Source organism: Eurosta solidaginis, chromosome 1 (genome assembly GCF_040869045.1).
Source record: "Eurosta solidaginis isolate ZX-2024a chromosome 1, ASM4086904v1, whole genome shotgun sequence".
Lineage (NCBI taxonomy): Eukaryota > Metazoa > Arthropoda > Insecta > Diptera > Tephritidae > Eurosta > Eurosta solidaginis.
This window is the reverse complement of record NC_090319.1, coordinates 94,422,285-94,447,437: the sequence shown is the minus strand read 5'-3', so window position 1 is coordinate 94,447,437 and position 25,153 is coordinate 94,422,285. Positions and strand designations below refer to the sequence as shown.

Here is a 25,153-nt window from a genome sequence, read left to right as displayed (position 1 = left end):
TGGTGAGGATGTCACTCTGCTGATTACGGTAGCAAATTAGAAGTTGTAGGAATTACGATTTCTTTTGTAAACTGGCTTCAATGTTTCGTGTCTGTCACGCTTAGCTTTGTAAAAAGCTCCTCTCCTTAGTTTATCCATTTCAGGCGGCTTAAGGGATTATCTTATCTTGTTAATCGGTTACGCCCAGATAAAATTGGCGTGACTTATAATGCAACGGCTGAAATCGCCTAGGCGTTTAAGCGCCAATTACTGAAATTATGATGCAGCCATCACATTTCTAGCAGGAACACGAGAACTCTTCTATCACGAGCCTAACGTTCTCACAACTCAGAGAAAACAAAGTAAGAAAGCAAATAGTTTATCCACGTTGGCAAAGCAAGCAACTGCAGCTTCCTCGCCCGGCTTCATAATGATTGTCGTTTATTTTATTGGATAAGGTTTCTTGTGGCCTAACATGAGCTGGACGTGCATAGATATTCCAATTAACTTAAAAATATTCATAAGCAAATAAATCACGCCAAAAATTGAAATTTGCAGGAAATTTTTCCAAAAAAGCAGACAAAAACGGACGCAAAAAACCTAAGGCAAATCGCGCTTAGATTCTCTAACAATCCATACGAGCAATGGGGTGTATTTTGTTGTTGTTATCACTTTCAACAGCATCAGCAGTAACAGCAATATCAAATTACAATAAAATTGGCTGGCATCTGCATGCTCCCATTGCGATGCTGATCTCCAAAATCTTGATCAGTGTCTGCGATGTTTATCACGCGCGCCGCCGCCAAGCGCCACTGATTCCACCTACAATGTTATTGTTGTTGAAATAGCGGTACCTGTATAAAATTTGCATTAGGGTGACAACGGAGAAGGTGCACTCGGCATCACAAAAAAAAATTTATTATCTAGAGGTTACTCATCAAACATGAGTTCTTCCTAACGCGCTCGCACCTGGAAGAGTAAATTATGATGTTAAAGATTTCACGCCTAGCGGTCTTATAAGCTCAGAGTATTCCCGAGGTGGGTATGTATCTCGTAAGAGGCGATTAAATTCGGCAAACAACCAGGTTCGAGGAGTAAAAAAATTCGTTCCCGAATCAGTCGGCCTAGTTCTAGAAGGAACTACTGGAGCATACCGGATTCATATCCGAAATTCTGCCCGCATTCGCTAAATTCCCTCAACTTTTCCGCAGTATTTTTAAGGTTACAACACCAACAACATCTATTGATTGATGACATGCTGCGTATGAGCCCGAAACGGGAGAGTCAATTTTGTGAGCCCACAACTTTATGGGTGTAACACAGATATCTACAATATTACTCTATAGACCCAGCGGGTAAGAGGACTTAGAATGTACCCGCGGTAGGTATGCCTGTCGTAACAGGCGAGTAAAATACCGAATTGATTCAAGGAGTTGTGTAGCGCAACCCTCTCAAGTGGTTGTCAATATATAGCATCTCTACCAATATATAGCATCTCTAATCCAATTGTCAGTCTCCCCTACCCGTGGCGAATCCTGTTTCCTTAACAGCCGAGGCTCTGGCGACCCCGAACTCCTGATGGATTTAGGCGGTGGGAGGGCGTTATGGCTTAGGAGGTTGCATGTGGTCATATCAAATCGTTCCCGAGGTGGTCGGGCTAGTACCTTTATGGTGCTTGTTACCGGAATATACCGGATCTGCATCCGGCAAAGGACCATCAACATCGATAATACTCCCCAAGGTCCTCGGGTAGTGTTCTTATCGCTACACCAACAACAATATAGCTGCATTACCTGCCTGTGTAACATAATATAAATCCGTCTGGAGGATAAAGCTATTCCTAAGCATTCTCTTTTGCAAACTTTTGTTGTAAGATAGCTTCCCATTGGTATCGATTTCTTGAACTTAAGTTGATAAGTATTTTCCCTCATTTTACCGTCATAAAGTTTGAGTCCTTCAATGCACCCAACTTCAGAAGCGCACGGGTATCCTGATTTCAAGTGTGCCTGGTCTACGAGTTCAAGTGTTCGTGAGATTCTAACCGTGGAAGCCACTACAGCGTAGGAACTATTCACGTAGTCATAAAATGGATTGCCTTTGAACTGTCTCATCTTCCTTATATATTTAAAGCAAAAGTATTTTGAAATCTAAATGCACCAAGTGTGGTTTATTTTTCTATCAGAAGAGAGAAAGGAGGTATCCCCTTGAGGTATTCTGAAGAAGATTCTGAAGAAGTCCGTTGTGTAAAGGAGATCTGATACGAACTGAGTTCTCGCAGGTTAGCTAGAGGCAGTGAATGCCTTTTAAGACTATTATCAGTGCTTCTTCTAGCTGGCTGAGTGGTTCTGGTTCCACATGCAAGAAGAGAGTTCGTTGATGTAGATGGCTCAACATGGTCATATCAAGTCGTTCGCACGATGGTCGCGTTTATACCTAAATGGCGCTACTTTCCGGAAAAGAACCATCAACACCGATAAAACTCCACAAAACCTCCAGAAAGTCACCTTATCGCTACAAGAAGTAGAAGAAGTGCGATATCAAGGCACTGGTCAGCCTTCTTTTACGTAGGAAGGGACGATTGGGTGGATGACTTTGCCTTTTTAACTCACCGCCGTCCACCCAAGTGAAGAATAGCCAGTTACTTTTTTACCAGAAGACACCTCTATTCAGCTTTGGCGCCGTCTGTAAGTCGCTCGATTTAAGTAAGGGGAAATAGCTGTGCCTTTGAGTTTACCTCCTTTACACCTGCACACTTCGTGGAGACGGTACAGCCCTTTAGCGATGCCAGTACCTTTCGAAACCCCATAGTAATATATGCCACTACACATTTATCTATTTCTGCTAGCTAATACAAGGTGGGCGTCTTAAGGATCTCTTCTTACCTGTTAAACCAAGCACTGCTTTTTTCCTTGTGACTGCATGGCCCCCTTTCTTTAGGTCTGGCTCGGTCGATGAGGTGACTAGCGTGCCTTGCAGTTTCCATTAGAGACATACAGCTGCTGCTGGGGCGACACCCCCTTGGCTACTACGACTGCTAGTCATACCGCTACTAGGCTGCTCCCACCCAATATCATACGGCCGCCCATTTGTTGCCGTATTTCGCCATTATTACCGTTGTCGCCACAGTTGTGAAGCCGATCGTTTGTTAAACTGTTTCCGCTAACCGATAAACTCACAGTAGGAGTAATGTGGGACCTCGAAGGGATATAAATTGGGGAAACCATTATAAAAATCAAGAAATTTCAGCTTAGAAATCAAACGGAGTATAACTCTTGCCAACAAAAGCTCATTTAGACTGAGTAGGCAATTAAAAGGTTGAGTTTCCTCTCGACAAAGAAAAATCACGCTTTACAAGAAGATACTTACACCGGTCCTGATGTATATCTCGTAATCATGGACGATGTCGGTAGAAGGTGATCGTAATTTTAAAGAGTACAGTTTCCCGGAAGTTGTATGGTCCTTTCCGCAATGCTTACGGCGACTGTGGATGGAGGTATAATGTTGAGCTGTGAGATACTTATGAAGAAAAGCTTCGCTGGCAAGGTCACGTTAAGCCCACTGAGTTGGGAGAGTCAGGAGGAGGAAGACTTGACCTTCCCTGATGCGTCATATGTCGCGAAACAGGTATAGCTGGCTTGATTTGTTACGAAACGGCTAAAATCGCTTGGGCGGTTAAAAGCAAATTATAAGATCACTACTTGACCCTGGCTCTCCTGCACCCACCTTATATGCTTTGTTGATAGACCATTTTCTCTTCTACCAGTATGATGATGTGATAATGATCAAATGAATTATGGTCCCATATTATCCTTAATTAGTTCTTAAAAATACTTAATAACCAAAAGTTCCAACGCTGCAACCGCCCTAATGTGTCATTTACCCACACAACAACAACTTAGGCTCGGCGTTGACATTATCGGCTATCGATCGTCGCCGCTTAAAACGATATTGCCACTTTATTGGTGCATGTTGTTGTTATTGCTATTGGCTGCTGTCATTGTAGACTTGTTATTTATTGGTGTTGCTGTTTTACTCTAAGCAGCATCTGCTACTGTTTTGGGGGGCGCCTGTTGAATGTTGCATGTTGTTTGCATTTCAGGAATTTATGTAAACATCTTGTAAAAGCGGCTTGTTGCAGCTCATGTTTTTCAGTTACTTACAATAACAACAACAACAACAACAAGAATAGCCAACATATGTTTCTCTTAATGTTCGCAATGCTTCGTACTTAACTGCAACCACTTAAGTAATGGTTGTATGTTCGTTGCCTTGTTTTAAAGGTCAGCTAAGTTGTGGCCATAGATGTTGCAACATTTTGATGCTGCAACATTATGCGATTGTGTTGCTGTCACTCGATTACAATATCGAGACATTGTTGTTATTGCTCTTGTTAATTGTTTACATTATTTGAGTGGCTAATGCACTTAGCAGCGAAGTATCCGTTGGCTGTCTTTTTTTTAAATTTGTTTTTTCTTTATTTATTTAAGGTCGCATTTGTTGTTTTTGCTGCTGCTGATGTTGCGGCGTGGGAGTGTGCGTTGCATTGTCACATTGATGTTTATCGCATTAATATTGTAATCAGATTACATAGTTGGCAAACTACGCGCCACCGGCCACGCCACAAGATTCCACGTTGGGTGCGTACCTCGTAGCAACTAAAGCTCGAAGCGTGCAACATAATGAGTGAGTAGAGTTTGTATCATCGTATCCCAAGTGCTTTACTGTTAAATGTTGCTAAGAATCATTTGATTTTAATCAACATTTTTATCGATTCATTTAAATCACAACAATCAAAATGAACAAGGTGCACACACTTACACACATACAAAAAGTAAGTAGCAAAAGTCAAGACGGCTTATGTTGCATAACTCGAGTTCTACACTTCAAATTTGCATGGGAGTCATCCAAATGCATCCTCAAGACTGCTTTTGTTTGATATATTGTTGCCCGCGTAGCTTAAAAGGAGTACATATTACGGGTATTGGAAGTACTTTTCTGGATATGAATAAGGTAAGTTTCGGTATTAGCACCATCTGGTGCAAGCACGACTACCTACTAATCCTTCGAACTTTCAGGCTGATTCTGGTTCTAGCCCGATTAACAGGAGGTCGATTTTTTTAATTCTTTGAGCCTTTATTCAGACTATGGTTCTAGCCTCACTAGCCACAAAACGATTGGTTTTAAGCCTTACAACCTTCGCGCAGACTCTAGCTCTAGCCCGACAAAGAAGAGCACAATTTTTGGTGCCCTTCGGAAATGTTTTCTAGCAGTCTTACTCAACTACTTCTTAGCTAATGGATGAATGCATTGGAGTACTAAATTATCTGGTAGCCAAAAATAAAGTTTTTGGATGGGCTCCTTGGCATCATGGACATACAGGTAATGAAAAGGCAGAGTACCCAGCCAAGCAGATTGGTTTAGTAGCATTCTGTGGCTCAAAGCCCTTCTGTGGACTGACAAAGGCGAACACTACGGAAACCAACGGAAAACAACACTTCATTGAATACCCAGTGCAAGGGCAGTTTCAGGTGGAGAAGATTTACAAACTCTCACTGCGTACTATGCAGAACACTGCAGCCTACGCTATCATGTAAGTAAGTTAAATGTATCGGATACACAAACCTGTTGCTTTTGTGAGCTGAATGATGAACCGCTGGTTCACAATCTCTGCGAATGCGTCGCTCTAGTAAGTCAGAGACTCTGCCATCTAGGTGAGATTACTCGTAAATCCTTTACATACAGTAATAGGATGAAAGGTTAAGTGCAAGTAGAGCTGACAGCACGTCGAAAGGCAACAGATCAAACAGGGGTCCACTCAAATGACAGCCCTTGAACGGGAAAAGTCCCGAGTTGCTTCATGGTACCCAAAAATACTGGATTTCACGTTCGATAATGATCTACATTTCCAGGAGCATACAGCTGCAAACGTACCTAAAGTTCAGAGCAGTAGTAAAGTCCTCAAGTACCAAGCTACCACCACTTGGGGCAAAGATAAAAAAATGCTCATAGCTACATACTATAAAGCAATTGGTCATCCGCTTGTGTGTCACGCGTCTTCGAATACATAGTCGCCGCGTTTAAAAGAAATTAACTGGAGGAAGATGTAGGCCTTGCAAAACATCGCGCTAAGAGCTGCCACAGGATGTCTTTTATGACGCCAAAACATCAGTTACACAATATGATCGATATTCTCCCAATTAGGAGGAGACACGAAATGTTGAACAAACTGTGTCTGTTAAATTTCTATTAACCTGGCCATTATCTATCATCATATATAACGCGTCGGCAAAGTCTTATGCCGATAAATGCACACAGGCCTCGCTCTCAGAGTCGGATACCCGATCTGGATAACTTAATGGGGTACACTCTTACTAATCTAGAACGAACCCTGACTTACTCAACATATGACCTGCATGTAAAGTCTCCCCACATGACACCGTCATCTTTTCAAGGGTAATGTGGAACCAACGCATCTAACACCAATGTCTTTTTAGTCCAACCTCATGAAACTACAAAGTTTCTTGGCCTTTCGTTGGATGACATCGATGACAATTTGGGAGTGGTAGCACCTATTGCTGCAGCGAAGCATTGCTACAAGAAGAAGAAGGATAGCTCCGTAAAATTTTACCCCGACAGACCGCCGACACGGAAAACAAGAGCTCTGTAGGTTAACATCTCCAGTACTGCTCGATATATTCCTTGCCGAAATACAAGCAAATGGGCTCAATTACAGCATTACTTTCCCGGAGAACACCCTTGAACACCCTACTAAATAAGAGGATGGCTAGCCGAAAATTTAACGTATGGAGGTAAAGAACCGCAAAGATTCAACTAGCAACAGTGTTTATTATAGCAGTATGCAACTCGCGGCTAACCGCATCTATTCTTTATGACAATTTCTCTAACCTTGCAGGCTTTAAGGTTTCTTTTTCGAAATAACAGAGTCTAAATTTCACTTTTGATGTGTAAACATCTTTGCTTACGTTACGGAGGATTCCTGAATACAAGCATAAGGTGTAAAGCGTAAGCGTAAGCATAAGCATAGTCTTTGTAAGTGGTATGCTATATGGGGGATTAGTAAGAATGTTAATGCAGGCGAAGTATGGCATATTAGTAAGCTGTATGGAGTATTAAGGAATGTAAGCGTAAGTGCAGTCATTACAACGTAGCGTAATTGTAGGAAACAATGTATATGTTAGTATATGAACGTATTCGGACAAGAAATTTAGGCTAAACAAACCAAGAAAAGGAAAAATATGGAAGAGAATGGAGGGAAAAGAAAGGAAAGGGTTTTTAAGGTTACAAACACCAAGGCATAGACGAGTTATCGATTTGCCATCGAAGTGTTATACTTTTGGTTTCGATTAGTTTAACTACCAATGAGTTATTGAGATTTTTTAGACGAGTTGTCCATTTGTTCTCTAAAAAAATCCGATTTTGTATCGAAAAGCTCTCAAGGTATTATCGAAGAATTTTCGATTTGTTATCGAAAAATTATCGATGGGGTATTAAACGTTTTTCGCGTTTTTTATAAAAACTATATCGATTTGCTTTCATAGTAGACTTATTATTCAAAAAGCTGCCGACATGTTATCGAAAAGTTATCGGTTTGCTATCGAAAAATTATTAATTTATTATCAAAAACTTTTGATTTTTTATAAAAAAGTTATTGATTTGCTATCAATTTACTATCGAAAATATATCGACATGTTATCAAAAAGTTATCTATATTTTATCTTAAAGTTATCGGAGTAGAAAAAATTTATTATCGGCGTGTTATTGATTTACTAATGATGCACAGTGGTCGGTTCCATAGGCCAAAAATTAAAAAATCAAAGTGAAAAGTTTGTCACCAAATGTGTGGTCAGTATCTCTTATTCGAACAGCCTTTTAAAAGGTATATTTGTTTTTGTTGTATTCGAACTTTAAGAATAGCTGCAAAAGTGAGGTTATGGTATTGGTTGGTTTTTGCAGTGTGAGCAAGTTAAAAAAAAGTGCAAGTTTAAACTATTTAAAAATACATAAAATATGATTGCATTGAAATAAATAAAAATGAATGTTGAAGTGAATGGTATTTACTTAATTTTGAAATAATTTTAGCGTCTTTAGTTTGCTGTGTTTTTTTTTTTTTTATTAAAATTTCATCAGTGCCTTTATTAGTATTTATTTGCACAAATTCTTCAATTTCATCTAAAGTTTTAATTGGGTTCCTCACCGATTCTCACGTTGGGACTTATATCTTGTTATTGGTCGAAGTTGTAAGATTCTAAGCTATTAATATCAGCTTCCACTTTCTGCCACTAACTATGTTTTGCGACAGTTTTTCGATAGCGTCACCCTGATAAATTATTGTCGTATGTTATACGTGCTCACATGTAACATACGACAATATTCCAGTCAACGATATGCAAATGTAAACTTTTATGTGTGTTTGTTGTTTTGTTATTGTTATGTATGCAAGATCTTTTAATAACTTTAATTTCTTTATTTACTCATATTAAACATTGTATTTGCGTTAGACACATCTTACCACTTTTCCCCTCACATCTACTTACTTTTTGTATACATGCGGTGAAAGTGAGTGGTTGTGGGTCGATATGAAGCTATCACCCGCACCAATTTTATGAAAAAATAATTCTCACATATTGGTAAAGCCGTGACCAAAGTTTCACGTATTATTTTTGGCCACCAACTCCATATAAGACCGACCAGTGTGCGAAGACGCGTCGTTTTTTCGATGCAAATACCGACAAAGCTTTAATATAAAATCATTGGCTATTACAAGCCGATAACTAACCAGTAACTAGACGAAGAATATGCGTTATTAACACCCGGGTTGAGTCATTTTGAAATAAAAAAAATCAAATTAAAAATTATTCATCATTTACACATAAAAAGTTATTTTTTATTCAAGAATTTCTTGAAAAATGATTAACATGTTATCTTTATTCAAAATATTCTGAGTGATGATAACCGGTTGTTCCAATTTTTGGCAGTTTTGGGTATTGGGTTAAGTTATTATTCATTAGGCTGTCGACAGAGTACTCGCTCGAGAAGCTATTTTCATTTTCTATAAGCTTCAAACCGTTCTAGAACTCTGAAACTTTTTATAGTTTTCTATAAAAAATAATTTTCGTACCTTTCTATATTCATATAATAGCATTGCTTCTAAATATAGCAATCATGCCTTTTATATAATAATTCTTACCTTTCTGTAAATTGCTGTGATGATCATTCATTTTTGCCTGCCATGAAAAAGGGAGAAAGGTTGAGTAAATTATTAAAGGTTTTATTCAAATATCAGTTGTAAATATATTTTGTATAACTTTAAGAACATATTTGAATTCATGATGCAAATATAGATCTGTTGTTGTCAACTGTTATTTTGACATTCCCTTTCGAAACAGCGCTGTTATGTCCTTAAAAAAAACGTCCCAAATTGATTTATAGCATCTTAAGCTTTTGTTGTGGCAGATAATTTTTAGCTGGCGTGAGGACTTCGCCGAATTTCATGGCGTCCCACTATCCTTTTACCGGATCACCATGCAAAGTAACAGCGCATTACCAGAGCAAGTGGCGCTGCTGCGACAAAATGAATGATAAGATAAAGGAAGCAAACAAAGAGACTCCAGTTTATTTCTATATTCTAAAAGGAGCAAACGCTGCGACTCTGGTCGCCACCAAGAAGATGAGCAAAGTAACAAAGCGGTTACACTATTCATTACTGTGGCGCTTAAAGATTGCAGATATCTTCGCCCACTAACGAGAAGCATGAATGTGCAATTTTTCCTAATTTGTGTAATAGGCCTCGTTGTATTACGCTTTAGATTCTCTATATTCGAGTTAAATCTAGAGCTTCCTACGCACTTGGAAACCCCAATAATTTGCAGTGCCATTTTCACGAATGTATAATTCAATCACACAAAGGTGAGCCAGAAAAATGAATGTAGCACATTCATGTTTCTGGCTGGCGACAAGGTAATGATTTTCCTGTTTGTATGACACATTCGTTAATATGGCTCAAGAATTTTTGAAAAAAAGTATGAATAACACACATTCGTACCCATATTTACTAATAATTTTAATTTTTTCTATAGTAATTAAAAAAATTGTATTCGGCACTACTTTGCTGATAATTACTTGCTATAACCATAAAAAGTTCGTCGTTGTCTAATTGAAGGCAAACCGGTTTATTCGAAGCCGTTGCCTACCGCCGAGGCAAAACTAAAAGACTTGAGAAAAATGTGCGAAAAACTGGTTATACTAAAAGAATATTATTCTTTTTATAAAAATCTAAAGGGCAAAAGTGAGGTTCGTGACGCTTTACCCGTACCCAACATTTCAAAAGATTCTGATTCCGAAAATGAGAACTAGTTCTAATTTTGCAATAATATCTATCTATATATAAATCTTATAAAATAATGTCGCTAAATCCCATGTATGCACATAACTTCACACAGAATGCTGCGATTTTAAAACGGTTTTTTTGCATTTGAAAGCTTAGCTACGTGAGATGGTACAGTTAATATAATTTGAAGGTATATATTATAGGGCGTAGCAAATTGCCAAAATGTAGTAAAAAATCATAAAATTTTTGTTTACACAACTATAACTCATACACGGATGGATGGATTTAAAAAATTCTACTTTTCAGTAAAACTTTGAATTATTTACCTTCGATCTGCATCAAAAAAAATACTTGGTTCCTTTCTTATATAAGCCAAATTGTTTAAACAAAAGTAACATTTTTACCAAAAAATTCGTGTGTGTGATTGTTCGGTGTGAATTGTGCGCGCTAATTGCTTTTGAGTGAGGCGATGCGACACATACGTACATATGTACATAGCATTCGCTGCGTTATTTAACTTCAGGCGTAGGTTTATAGGTATGTATGAATGTACATATGTATGCATTTTCATATCATATCAGCTTGACATATGTATGTACATACATATTTATGCGTTGTTGCAAAGTTAATGCAACATAAATTGTTAAGAATGCATACATCTATTGAAAAATAATCCTTCGTTAAAAATATTAAACATTTCCTTAAAATTCTTCAAACAATTTTTATTTTTTGGTATTTTTGCATGTATCACTATCACTACATATTTTAAAACAAAGTCGCTTTTGCTGTCCCATGTCCCTTTGAATGCTTAAACCTTTAAAACTACGCAACGGATTTTCATACGCTTTTGTTTAATAGATAGAGTGATTGAAGCTTGTAGATTGTATAATAACATCCATTAAATAGTGGAGAAATACTGTTATTTTTGAAGTTTCTAATGTGATGTATATATGTACATATGTATATAAGAGAAAGTGGTGTTAGTTACACTATTTACAACCCAAGAACGGATGAAAAGATTTGGCTGAAAATTGGTGGAGGAGTAGCTTAGAATCAGGAGACAGACATGGTATACTTTTTATCCCGTTCTGGATAGGGACTTCATATCAAAACTTGAACCTGGGTAATCCTGGGATATGTTTGTACAATGTGGGCATCAAATGGAAGCTGTTTATGAGTACTTTGATAAGGGGTATTCTCGTACCCGTGGGTAACTAGGGTCTCGAGATATAGACCAAAATGTGGACCCGGGTACCACTAGAATGTGTTTATTGAATATGGATAACAAATGAAAGCTGTTGATGAGTGCATTAGTACAGGGTAGTATTCATTCCTATTGGTGACTAGGACCTTGAGATTGAGGCCAAAACGTGGACCCGGATACCCCTAGAAAGTGTTTATACAAGAAGGATAACAAATGAAATCTGTTGATGAGTGCTTTAGTACAGGGTAATTTTCATATCTATTTGTGACTAGGGTCTTGAGATATAGGCCAAAACGTGGATCAGGGTAACACTAGGATGTGTTTTTACATTATGGGTATCAAAATGAAGCTGTTGATGTGTGCTTTAGTACAGAGTAATTTATACCGCTGGTTGACTAGGGTCTCGAGATATAGGCCAAAACTTGGACCCGGATACCCTAGAATGTGTGTGTAATATGGATATCAAATGAAACCTGTTGCTCAGAGCTTTAAAGTAATTTTCATTCTGATATTCGATTTAGTCGCATCAACTTGGCAAAACTGATAAATATGCATGCGAAGCCGAAAAAAAGCATGAATTGATAATACCCACATACATATTTACACAAAAGTACTATTCGATTTGCCTGAAATTTGGTATATAAATTTCCCTATATTAGCATTTACGATCCTTTTTTCGGGGAAGTAGACCAGAGACGGGCTGGGAATGAGATTATGACTAGGATAGGGACTGAGACTCGGAGTGGGAGTGGAACTCGGAATGGGAATGGAACAAAATACATACCACCCTCTGGGACTGGCAATAAGGGATGGAGAAGAATGGGAAAAACTTGAGATAAAATAATATAGGGAAGGATAAGGAGACTGAGAAAGAGATATAGTGAGACGAAAATGGAGATAGATGAAGCGAAAAAGACGGAGGGAGGAGTGAATAAAATGATTAAGAAGAAGTGAAGAGGGGAGGGCAGAGTTAGAGAGAAAAAGCTTATTAAAATGTATGCAGATAGACCAAATTTAGGGCACGACAACGTCTGACGGGTCTGCTAGTATCTTAGATAAAAAGAAATTAGTTTATATGAAATTTAATTTAATGTGTAACTTTTTTCATTTACATACTTTCTATGAGTCATGGCCACGGATATTTTCCCAAGTATTGTGATGCACTGAACCCGAATCCGCCAACGCAATTCGCCCGCAGGAATTTTTTTACGTCTTTGCAGTAAAGGCCATATCATGAGCAGTTTCTTATAGCGTATTCGGACTCAGCGCATAAAAAGGCACAGAAAACATGAGCTGCATTACGTGATCCGACTACTTCGCATTTTTTGTATAGCTTTGTTAACAAACAAGTAAGGAAGGCTAATTTCGGGTGTAACCGAACATTACATACTCAGCTGAGAGCTTTGGAGACAAAATAAGGGAAAATCACCATTTAGCAAAATTAACCTAGGGTAACCCTGGAATGTGTTTGTATGACATAGGTTTCAAATGAAAGTTGTTAATGAGTATTTTAAAAGGGAGACCCTCAATTGTATATGTGAAGGCGTTTTCGAGATATCGACCAAAATGTGGACCAGGGTGGCCCAGAACATCATCTGTCGGGTACCGCTAATTTATTCATATATTTAATACCACGAACGATATTCCTGCTAAGATTCCAAGGGCGTTTGATTTCTACTTAATATGGTAGGTGTGACACCCATTTTACAAAGTTTTTTCTTAAGTTATATTTTGCGTCAATAAACCAATCCATTTACCATGTTTCATCTCTTTTTTCATATCTGGTATAGAATTATGGCATTTTTTTCAGTTTTCGATATCGAAAAAGTGGCCGCAGTCATAGCTGGATTTGGCCAATTTTTATAGCAAGTTAAAGTGAGTTCAGATAAGTACGTGAACTGAGTTTAGTAAACATTTATCGATTTTTGCTCAAGTTATCGTGTCAACGGCCGAGCGGAAGGACAGACGGTCGACTGTGTATAAAAACTGGCGTGGCTTCAACCGATTTCGCCCATTTTCACAGAAAGCAGTTAGCGTCATAGAGTCTATTCCCCTACCAAATTTCACAGGGATTGGTAAATTTTTGTTCGAGTTATGGCATTAAAAGTATTCTAGACGAATTAAATGAAAAAGGGCGGAGCCACGCCCATGTATAAATAGGTGTAAAATTCCTTTATTTGTAATTATTGACTAGTTCCAAAAACATTTTTCGAAATTCTGTGTTACTAGTGTTGGATTTCTTCAAAGTATGGAGAGATGTATCTATAGTGGACTCGGTTATCCTCCACTCTGGTTGCGTATTGATTTGATTGCAATTCGATGGTATGACGATATTTTTAAGCTGGCAGTACCTGACGCAGCGTCGAAGCGTGGACTTGAGCCGGAAATTTCGTTTGTGTTTAGAGGCGGTAATCAAGGTCCTGTGAAGCCCAAAGTTAGGAGAATATATAAGTTTTGGGATGAGTTGAATCGTTGTTTGATATATTATTTGCCTCAATGACGGTAAACCCGTCTCGCCCAAGATGGATTTTATGAGTGATGTAGGGAAGGCGTTAATACTTCGGCGTATTTCGGCGTGATATATGGGTTCCACTTGCTTGATATTTGAGTTAGCGCACCAGCCAAAAATCGGTAAACCATAGTCGATCTTGGAGGCTTTTGTGATGTTGGCGAGAGTATTGGAGTGTATAAATGACCTTTTACTACATATGTATTTAATAATGTTTAGTCTTTTTGAGAGCTTTTTTCTAAGCTTAGTACACTTCATGGAATGTTTCGTTGACCTCTTGTGGATTCTTCATATTGGTATAACAATGGCATCATCGGCATATAGCGTGAGTTTTATGCTTTTGATATTAAGACAAATATCAGTGATTTTATCGAAGGCGATGATAAAAAGTATTAAGGATAAGGGAGAGCCCTGAGGTATATCATTACTCAGATGACGTGTATCTGAAAGAACATTATTGATGCGCACTCGAAACTGTCGGTGTGTTATGAAAGCTTTTACTATATCAAAAGCTTTAGGACCAACCTTCCATGAAGCAAGTTGACTTAAAACTGCGTGCACTCCCACGCGATCGAAGGCTTTCTCGAAATCGGTAGTCAGGATTGTAACATGGTTTTTAGTGGGAAGAGAATCAGACACGTGGTGCTGAAGTTGAATAAGTGAGTCCATTGTGCTATGCTTATTTTTGAAGGCGGTTTGATTATGTTTGATTAGATTATTTTTTGTAACAAACCAAGACAGTGCTCTTTTTATACTCAGTTGAGCAGAGCTCACAGTGTATAAAAACGGTTGAATAACGGTTGGTTGTAAAGGTATAAAGGAATCGAGATAGATATAGACTTCCATATATCAAATTCATCAGTATCGAAAAAAAATTTGATTGAGCCATGTCCGTCCGTCCGTCTGTCCCTTAACACGATAATTGAGTAAATTTTGAGGTATCTTAATGAAATATGGTATACGGGTTCCCGGGCACTCATCTAAGATCGCTATTTAAAATTAACGAAATCGGACTATAACCACGCCCACTTTTTCGAAATCGAAAATTTCGAAAAACAAAAAAAGTGTAATAATTCAATACCAAAGACGGATAAAGCGATTACCATAATCGGAGAGCGACCAGGCTCACTTTAAAAAAAAAATTGTTTAAGTCAAATTTTAACAAAAAATTTAATATCTTTACAGAATATAAGTAAATTATGTCAACATTCAACTCCAGTAATGACATGGTGCAACAAAATACAAAAATAAAAGAAAATTTCAAAATGGGCTTGGCTCCGCCCTTTTTCATTTAATTTTTCTAGAATACTTTTAATGCCATAAGTCGAACAAAAATTTACCAATCCTTGTGAAATTTGGTAGAGGCTTAGATTCTAGGGCGTTAACTGTTTTCTGTGAAAAAGGGCGGAATCGGTTGAAGACACGCCCAGTTTTTATACACAGTCGACCATCTGTCCTTCCGCTCAGCCGTTGACTGATAACTTGAACAAAAATCGATATATCTTTACTAAACTCAGTTCACGTACTTATCTGAACTCACTTTGTATTGGTGTAAAAAATGGCCGAAATCCGAATACGACCACGCCCACTGTTTCTATTTCGAAAATTACGAAAAATGAAAGAAATGCCATAATTCTATACCAAATACGAAAAAAGGGATGAAAATGGTATTTGGATTGGTTTATTGACGCAAAATATAACTTTAGAAAAAAACTTTGTAAAATGGGTGTGACAACTACCATATTAAGTAGAAGTAAATGAAAAGGTTCTGCAGGGCGAAATCAAAAGCCCTTGGAATCACGGTAGGAATATTGTTCGTGGTATTTCATATATAAATAAATTAGCGGTACCCGACAGATGATGTTCAGGGTCACCCTGGTCCACATTTTGGTCGATATCTCGAAAACGACTTCACATATACAACTAAGGGCTACTCCCTTTTAAAACCCTCATTAATACTTTTAATTTGATACCCATATCGTACAAACAAATTCTAGAGTCAGCCCTGGTCCACCTTTATGGCGATATCTCGAAAAGGCGGCCACCCATAGAACTAAGGTCCACTCCCTTTTAAAATCCTCATTAGCACCTTTCGTTTGATACCCATATCGTACAAACAAATTCTAGAGTCAGCCCTGGTCCACCTTTATGGTGATATCTCGAAAAGGCGTCCACCTATAGAACTAAGGCCCTCTCCCTTTTAAAATACTCATTAACACCTTTCATTTGATACCCACATCGTACAAACAAATTCTAGAGTCAGCCCTGGTCCACCTTTATGGCGATATCCCTATATGGCATCCACCTATAGAACTATGGCCCACTCCTTCATAAAATACTCTTTAATACCTTCCATTTGATACACATGTCATACAAACACATTCCAGGGTTACCCTAGGTTCATTTGCCTACATGGTGGTTTTCCCTTATTTTGTCTCCATAGCTCTCAGCTGAGTATGTAATGTTCGGGTACACCCGAACTTAGCCCTCCTTACTTGTTCAGATTTGTATTCAGCGGAAAAATTACTGTCATCTGAAAGATTAAACCAAAAATCGGCGAATGTGGCTGCGATATCTTCGGAGTTCGTCAGCAGCTTATTGTTGGATTGAATAGCTGTTATTGGAGTACGAGGTATACCAGTTAGCTGTTTCACATCGGACCATATCTTTTTTGCGGTAGAAGATATTGCTTTACTTTTTTGTCGCAGTCTTTTAATTGTATTTAATCAGTTATAAGCTCTGTTTTCAAAGCATTTGGCAAGTTGTACCTCCGAAAACTAAAAAAGTTTATTTCAAATACATCAAAGTGGAACTACCTTGTTTTGCTGTATCATGTTTGAATTGAAAAAATTCCAAAGATAAATATCGACTGTTGATTAGAATAACACCTCATCTCGGCTGCAGTTTCGAAAACTCCCTAGTTCAGCAAACCTTTCAATCTCTATTTCGGACTTTCTTTCAAAAACTTCATTCAAAGTTAACGAGTTCCTTTAGAGGTCTATATTTATCTTCTTATTTGTTTTTCTATAGGAACATTTGACGTCTTTTAATGATCGGATCAATTAACGTCTTTTTACTAACGATAAAGACGGTGCTATTTTACAACTCAGTTTTAGGATCGCTAACCATCCCGGGAACGATTTGGTAGAACCACATGAAACCTTCTAGACCATACCGCCCTCCCACCCCTAGATCCGTCAGGAACATGTGGTCGCCAGCTTTAAACGCTGGTAGGTCTATAGTGATCCCAAACAATACAGTTTACAAAACGGATCCGAAAGGTTCTAATTGTGTTTCAATGTGCATAGAACGGTCGTTATCGTTAGTGAATAATCTTAACTTAAGGTGTTGGCAAATCGCATAGGCTAAAGTTAGTGAATTCCACTCCTGACATCCTGTAAACTCGCACAGTTAAGTTTAAGGATGATTCAGGAAGAACGAAGCATCCAGGCACCCAAGATATGTTTGCATATTTATTAAGCTGCAAATATGCAATTAGTCTGGGTTGAGTTCGGCGTGAGTCGCAAAGGAATATGGGATTGTAGCCAGTTTTGACCACTTTATATGGATTGTTTGAGCATGCCTTATGGAGAGACCACTTGTACCTATTTATGCCTGAATGGGTAATGTCGGTTTGGTCCTCTTTATACCACTAAAGGAACTGTCGGACAGATCTTTTCCCACTCTTATTACCCTTATGGGTGCTGTAATACAAGTCTTCTTAGCACTCCTACTAGTACTTTCGGGAAGATCCTCTTTGTACTAATACGAATACTGTAGGAGAGATCCTCTGTGTATCTACCGGGTTACTAGCTTAGAGTGTATGTATAAACGTTTACATGTAAAACTAATACTAGTAAGTAATTAGTGAGTACCTCATATCCTTGTTTTATTGCCGACATGTGACTGCGCGTTGCCGCCGCTGATGGCCAACCATTATAATCAGCAATTTCTTTGCCATGTTGTCCACACTAAATAAAAGAGGAGGAGTAGATAATTATAATCAGGAAAAAGTTAGTAAGGTGTGATAAAATGAGAACGAAGAAAGAAATAACAGGAGTATTACATTCATTTACTTATTAGTAGGTGCATAAATACAAAAACAAAAATTAAACAAGTAATAACATGAGATATTTATAAACCAGTTAAGACATTGAACGCTCAAGTTCAACCCATCATAACATTTGTGGTAACAAGCAATAGCAAATAACAAAGTCAATATTTTTAAATTCAGCTGATATTGCTTACTATCACAGATAAAAGCTGTGTTCGTTTTAATAAGGGTGTACGAATTTGAAACTCTCCAAGGAAGCGAAGGCGCGCGGCCGGTGGTAGCATACTCTGTCTACAACACCGATGGTCCTGGTCATGTCTTGCAGATGCCATTCGGAGTACGCATAAAACATTTAGATCACGTCCCGCCAATTTTTAAGGAAAATTGAGAGGAGCACGACGAAGAGAAGCTTGTCCTTAATCTCTTCGTAGGAAGCGCAAAAAAAGAGCTGAAGATTGAACTATCTGAGTTTTAAACTCTAAACTATGTACTTTTGCTACCCGCATGAAAAAAAATTTAATGTGTTTATAAGGACGTTGTTACATTGTATAGGAGGTAGATGAGAGTATTAACCGAATATTTCTATGGATAACTGAACAATAAATAGCCTTCGGGAAAAAATGCAAAAATAAGTAGGTATTGTGAGGAGAAACAGTGTCGGCACCACGCCCACTTGAAACATATTGTGGCGAATTTTGACATCACTATGCTGTTAGTAAATAGTCGCAGCAACAAAACACAGCAAACAGCGACAATTATGTACAAGCCAATAAAGAGATCTCTGACACACACATGCAGTCATCAGCCGAAGTAGTTACTCACACATACAAGCACATATGGCATGTATATAGCTGGTAACCAAGCATGAGATAAAATTTTTTGCGAAATTACTAGATCTTAGGAGAAATGGGTGAACAAGACAACCGAGAGTATAAAAGGTGCGCAAGCTGAGGAATGACTAATCAGTTTGATTTAAACACGCTTTTGTGAAGTACGTGATACTGAAGTATAATTTTACTACTCCCAAAGTAGACTAAATAAAGACCATATTGCAATACTGAATATTGGAGTTATTTATTCGACAGTTCAGCGATACGAACCTTAGCAGATGGTGCATAAGAACTAGGATTTCAATAAATTCGTTACAATATTCTATCATCTTCGAAAGCTACATAGGTTACACTTGTTAAATGTTAAGCGTACAGATCAATTAGTATCAGATATATTATTTTTCTAATGTTATACAGATAATTTTTTGTTAGTACTAAAAGAAGTGGGTATGGTTATGAACAAATTTTACTAGAAATATTTTTCTTATAACAGAGATATGTGTACTAAAGCTTGTAACGATGCGTCTACTCTATTTTTAGGCATTACTCTTAAAATTTTGGTAAATGTTTCTTCAAAAATTAGTCGGTGCCAAGAAAGTGGTATTTTATAAAATAGGTTCTGGTTTTTGATAGGGTTTTTCAGTTTGGTCGTTAAATAAACTTCTGGTAACACCACGAACTCATTCAGTCTATGTGAGGCAGCCTAACCTAACTAGGTCTTTCACCGATTTTGTCCATTTTTCCCAGGAATTTTTTATAACAACGATGCTTTTTCGAGCAGAATTTCGTTACACAGATTTGATTATTTGATATCCTTTATACTGCGTCATTTGCATGTTCGTCCGCTAATTCCACATAGTTCGATTTCTGAGAAACTTCCCGTGAAGCTAGATTCATTAAACTTGGAACATCCTTCAGAACCCGATGGGAATTCTACATGAGAAAAACTGTTCCTACTTCGTGTAGAGGTCATGATATTTAAAAACCTCGTCTGAATTTGACAATTGCGGAGTCGAGTTTGAGTAATTTCCCGATAACCTAAGGTGCCGAAGACGACGAGGGATCTCGATTTGGCAGAAAACGAGATATTAAGTGATCTTGAAAAAATACGTACAAAACAGGCGGTATCTTGCGATCGATTTTTAAGTAACAGCTTATTGAGATAGAAGCTTGAAAGCTTGCACTTATTTCCTGGCACTCAGGCAATGCAAAACAGGAAAAAATATTGCGGTAAGTGGCGCACGGATCGAGATAACTGAAAAATGCCTACGAGATCAATATCAGTTTAAATAATATGACAAAAAGCACGGATATACATAGATTATTGGATAAATCAAGTGATGCATACTTTTCGTAACACTACACGTTTAATGCCTAACACGTAGTTGAAAACCCGATGACAATGCTTAATTTCCATAAATTCCATTTAAATTGAGAAATTTCATAGTAAATTAGATGTTAAACGGCTATCAGGCTATCAATTACCCTCTACCCTAGCTTATCTTGCGCCCGTGGCACTATAATAAATGGAGACAATGAGCATCCCTTTATGTGCCCGTCGTCTTATTATTGAGGCCCAGTTCTTTTAGTAGTGGCAGGATAGTATTTGACAAGCACTTTCTCATTACCCTGTTACCATGCCAATTATCAAGATTCTTCGTGCAGACAGGTCGCTGTTAATCTTGAAGAATATATCCAACAACACCTGACCAACACGACAGGACAAATGCAGCTGAATATCATCAGCCTAGGCATGCTTATTGACATACTAACGAACAGAGAATACATCATTAACAAAAATACTAAATAAAAGAGGAGCAAAAACAGATCCTTGTGGGATTCCAGAGTTAACACTATTTGGCATAGGCGATACATTTATTCCTTTGGCATTTAGAGCTCGTCCTATTAGGTAACAAGTCATAAGCTTAACAGCGTTATCAAAAACCAAAAAAAAATATTAAAGTTTTTTATAGAGAAGATCGTGATTTAATAAGTCAAATGGCTTGGAAAAATCTAGAAGGCAAATGAGGGTCAGATTTCCTTAATCAAATTTGAAGCGTATATCGTCAATAAGGTTTATAATAGCTGTAGTACAGTTATGCTTTGGCCTGAACCCTGACGGCAGTGGCGTTTGGTTGGTTGGTTGCTGTGCTGCCCGGCCGGCGCGAACGGGCCCAAGTAGCGCTCACCATTTTGACGCACTTTCTCCTGGAGACAATTATTATTATTTTTTTTCATGTATATTAATCCAATATGCAGTGAGGTAATTATTACTCGAATCATTTTGTTAGTTCGATAAGCCTGTTGTTGTCGTTCTTGATTTCGCTATTCAAGGGGTTGATAAGCGCAATACAAAGTTTATAGCTTCGAAGCTTCCGCAACCCAATTAACAACCTAACCTACGGAATTCTGTTACAAATATGAATGTATCATACACATATTTAGCAGACGGAGCTCTGTCGCCCCAAGTTAATCATGGAACTAGCGGGTGGAAGGCGGGAAGGCCTAGAAGGTTTAATGTGGTCATATTAATCGTTAGCGAGATGGTGGTGCTAGTACCTTAATCGTGCTTTGTTACCGGAACGTATCGCATATATATCCGGCAAAGGACCATCAATATCGATAACATTCACCAAAACCTTCAGGGAGTGTCTTTGTCTTTAATACAACAACAACAACATGTCCTTTTTAGAGCATTTTGATACCTCTCTTAGATCGTACAGCACGAAACCGCCCAGAGTCCGGTGCATGATATTTCCCAGTGTTGGACCCTCGCAGAGGAAATGGGTGACCGTTTTATTATAACGTTCTTTATTGCAACTCCTGCACATGTCATTGAAGAGAATTTCCATTATTTCTGCGTGTGGGCCGAATGGCCAGTGACCTTTGATTGTGGATGTCAGGCTTATTTTATCCTTTCTAGACAATTTCAGCAAACCCTAATTTTTTAGTTGAAGTCTAGCCAAATTCGCTTGGTGATCCTACATCAGTCCGACTTTCAATTTTGAATAGCGGTTTTCTTGAAATTGGTAAAAATATTACGTTTTATGGACGAAGCAGTCAATGTACCGGTACTGTCTTAGTGATGTCTAGCGGAGCATCGGCGTTTACCAGTTCATCCGCTTTTTCAGTGCCGCCTATATTCCTTTAACCCAGTACCTATGCAAAAATATTGCTCGCTGAGCTTGCTGCATTGCACAGCACCCTCCCATAGTTATCGACGGCCTTAGAGGGCGTATGTGATACCATGAGCGCTGCTTTGCTCTCTGAGAATATGTTTTCCTCTCGACCGTTAATAGGATTCTTCGACTTGCTTCCTGCTTTTTTATTCCAAATAGTTCTATTTGAGAGACACTAGCTCAGTTTGGAAGTCCGATCAACAAATAATTTTTTAGTACATACGATGCCATTTGAGATGCGATGAAGGACTCGCATACTTTCGAAGATACGGGTTAAATGCTTATTGGCTTATTGTAATCGCCAGTGTTGGTGGCGATATTCTTCTTGGTCCCGGAAATAATTATACTTAGCTTTTTCCACTCCGAAGGAAAGGAAGAAACTGTGAAACAGTGATTTGTAATGCTAGTCAGGGTTTTGAGAATGAAATGGATCGGTAGTTAGTTCTAGTGCCGAAAGAGTCAGAAAGATATTACAATGGCCAATAACACAGGCGCAAGATAGGGGAGGAAGAACTTTCAGAGGAGATTTTTGCCTTTTGTTAGCACTGGTACTTCCTGAAATTAGCGCTTACGTAATTTGGTAATTATTGGTTAACAGCGCGGTACAGCATCTTGATTTGAAAGCAAAATATCAAGTTTAGCATGATACCACTGACCTTTGTAGTTCGTCTCTGATAAGCTGTTTACAGTGGATATTGTTAGACTTTTAATTCATTTATAATATTCAAAACTTTTACGTTTCCTTTTTAATTCTTCACAAAGGCCAACCTGCAGCACTGCAAGTTTACTTTTTAACTCAGAGTTATACTGACATGAGGGGTTAAACTCATAAATTTTTGACAAATTTTTTAAACTAATTCTGAGATAAAAATAACTTGGCTGCAAGTGCGCCTAACATAAATTACCAATCAAACTTTACACACCAGATACGAAATCAGCTGACTACGGTTTGTATTTCTTTTCTGAAAATCAACGGTATTCCACTTAACATAAAATATTCCATTTATTGCAGATTTTTTTTTTTTTTTTGCCAATTTCTAAAGGCACGTGCCACACTTCCCAGCAAACATTCGGAGTCACAGAAGAGTCAGACAGCAGTACCAAATTTTAGCATGTATGCTCTTTAATAGCTCATATATGAGACCGTAATGAATGTTTTTCGTCATATATGAGTCATATATGACACATATTTGCCTTATAAACAGATCATTTTCTACACTTAAAGGTGTCTGAAAAGACTCTTTTAAAGCGATTTTCAGAGCCATATATAAATCTCCCTAGCCTCATAAACTGCCGGTAAATTACATATGTATGTTTGACACTGGAATTGCAAATCATTGCCGAAAACAATATATTTGGGAGTCAGCAATTAGAAAACATACAGAGTTAGCAGTTGTGAGTGCTTTCCTCATAAGTAGAACATAACGTTGCCCGTGCAGTCAGCACGACTTGGATACATATGGGATTGGCTCGCACGCCATGGAATAACGCTGTGGTCGCAATCATAGAATGTGAGAAATACTTACATCAATAACATGCAGAGACTTATATGGACAATAAAAAGAAAGACGTCCACGACAATGCAAAAAATTAAGAGAAATGCAGGTTATAACATATAAACTTATACATATACTTTTACATCACCGTTTGAGATGATGTCCATTATAATTAAAGTTTTAATTAAAATGAAATGTCTGAAATTTGATTTTTCGGATTTGTGTTCCGAAGCTGCCAAGTTGAACATATTTCTGAGGCTCATATTTTTCTTATACATCAGACCGTGATACAAAAAATGGAGGTATTTCCATTAGTTTCACCAAAAAGAGCTACCAGATTGAAAAATATTACGAATTTTTCTAATTTTGATGGATTTGATATTAACGGATACGACTAAATTACTTTCAGAGTTATTTTAAATAAAAAACAAGTAAGGAAGGCTAAGTTCGGCTGTAACCGAACATTGCATACTCAGTTGAGAGCTATGGAGACAAAATAAGGGAAAACCACCATGTAGGAAAATGAACCTAGGGTAACCCTGGAATGTGTTTGTATGACATGTGTATCAAATGGAAGGTATTAAAGAGTATTTTAAGAGGGCCATTTCGAGATATCGCCATAAAGGTGGACCAGGGGTGACTCTAGAATCAGTTTGTACGATATGGGTACCAAATGAAAGATGTTAATGAGTATTTTAAAAGGGAGTGGGTCTTAGTTCTATAGGTGGACGCCTTTTCGAGATATCGCCATAAAGGTGGACCAGGAGTGACTCTAGAATGCGTTTGTACAATATGGGTATCAAACGATAGGTGTTAACGAGTGTTTTAAAATGGAGCGGGCATTAGTGGGTGGACGCCTTTTCGTGATATCGCCATAAAGGTGGACCAAGGGTGACTCTAGAATCTGTTTGTACGATATGGGTACCAAATGAAAGGTGTTAATGAGTATTTTAAAAGGGAGTGAGCCTTAGTTCTATAGGTGGACGCCTTTTCGCGATATCGCTATAAAGGTGGACCAGGGGTGACTCTAGAATTTGTTTGCACGATATGGGTACCAAATGAAAGGTGTTAATGAGTATTTTAAAAGGAAGTGCGTCTTAGTTCTATAGGTGGACGCCTTTTCGAGATATCGCCATAAAGGTGGACCAGGAGTGACTCTAGAATGCGTTTGTACGATATGGGTGCCAAATGAAAGGTGTTAATGAGTATTTTAAAAGGGAGTGGGCCTTAGTTCTATAGGTGGACGCCTTTTCGAGATATCGCCATAAATGTGGACCAGGAGTGACTCTAGAATGCGTTTGTACGATACAGGTGCCAAATGAAAGGTGTTAATGAGTATTTTAAAAGGGAGTGGGCCTTAGTTCTATAGGTGGACGCCTTTTCGAGATATCGCCATAAAGGTGGACCAGGGGTGATTCTAGAATCTGTTTGTACGATATGGGTGCCAAATGAAAGGTGTTAATGAGTATTTTAAAAGGGAGTGGGTCTTAGTTCTATAGGTGGACGCCTTTTCGAGATATCGCCATAAAGGTGGACCAGGAGTGACTCTAGAAT

General features: G+C 38.1%; 1 protein-coding gene across 3 annotated transcripts in view; it reads right to left on the bottom strand.

Moving 5' to 3' along the window:
* Positions 1-25,153, bottom strand: part of LOC137236496 (zinc finger protein rotund-like) — a 371,834-nt gene that overhangs the window by 192,446 nt on the left and 154,235 nt on the right. For 2 of the 3 annotated variants that reach the window (XM_067759172.1, XM_067759171.1), the window contains exons 4-5: positions 17,916-18,011; positions 9,188-9,224 (exon numbers count right to left, since the gene is read on the bottom strand). In XM_067759172.1, coding sequence (XP_067615273.1) covers positions 9,188-9,224; positions 17,916-18,011 — 133 coding nt within the window. The remainder of the gene's footprint in view (positions 1-9,187; positions 9,225-17,915; positions 18,012-25,153) is intronic. The other variant, XM_067759173.1, reaches the window with a different exon arrangement.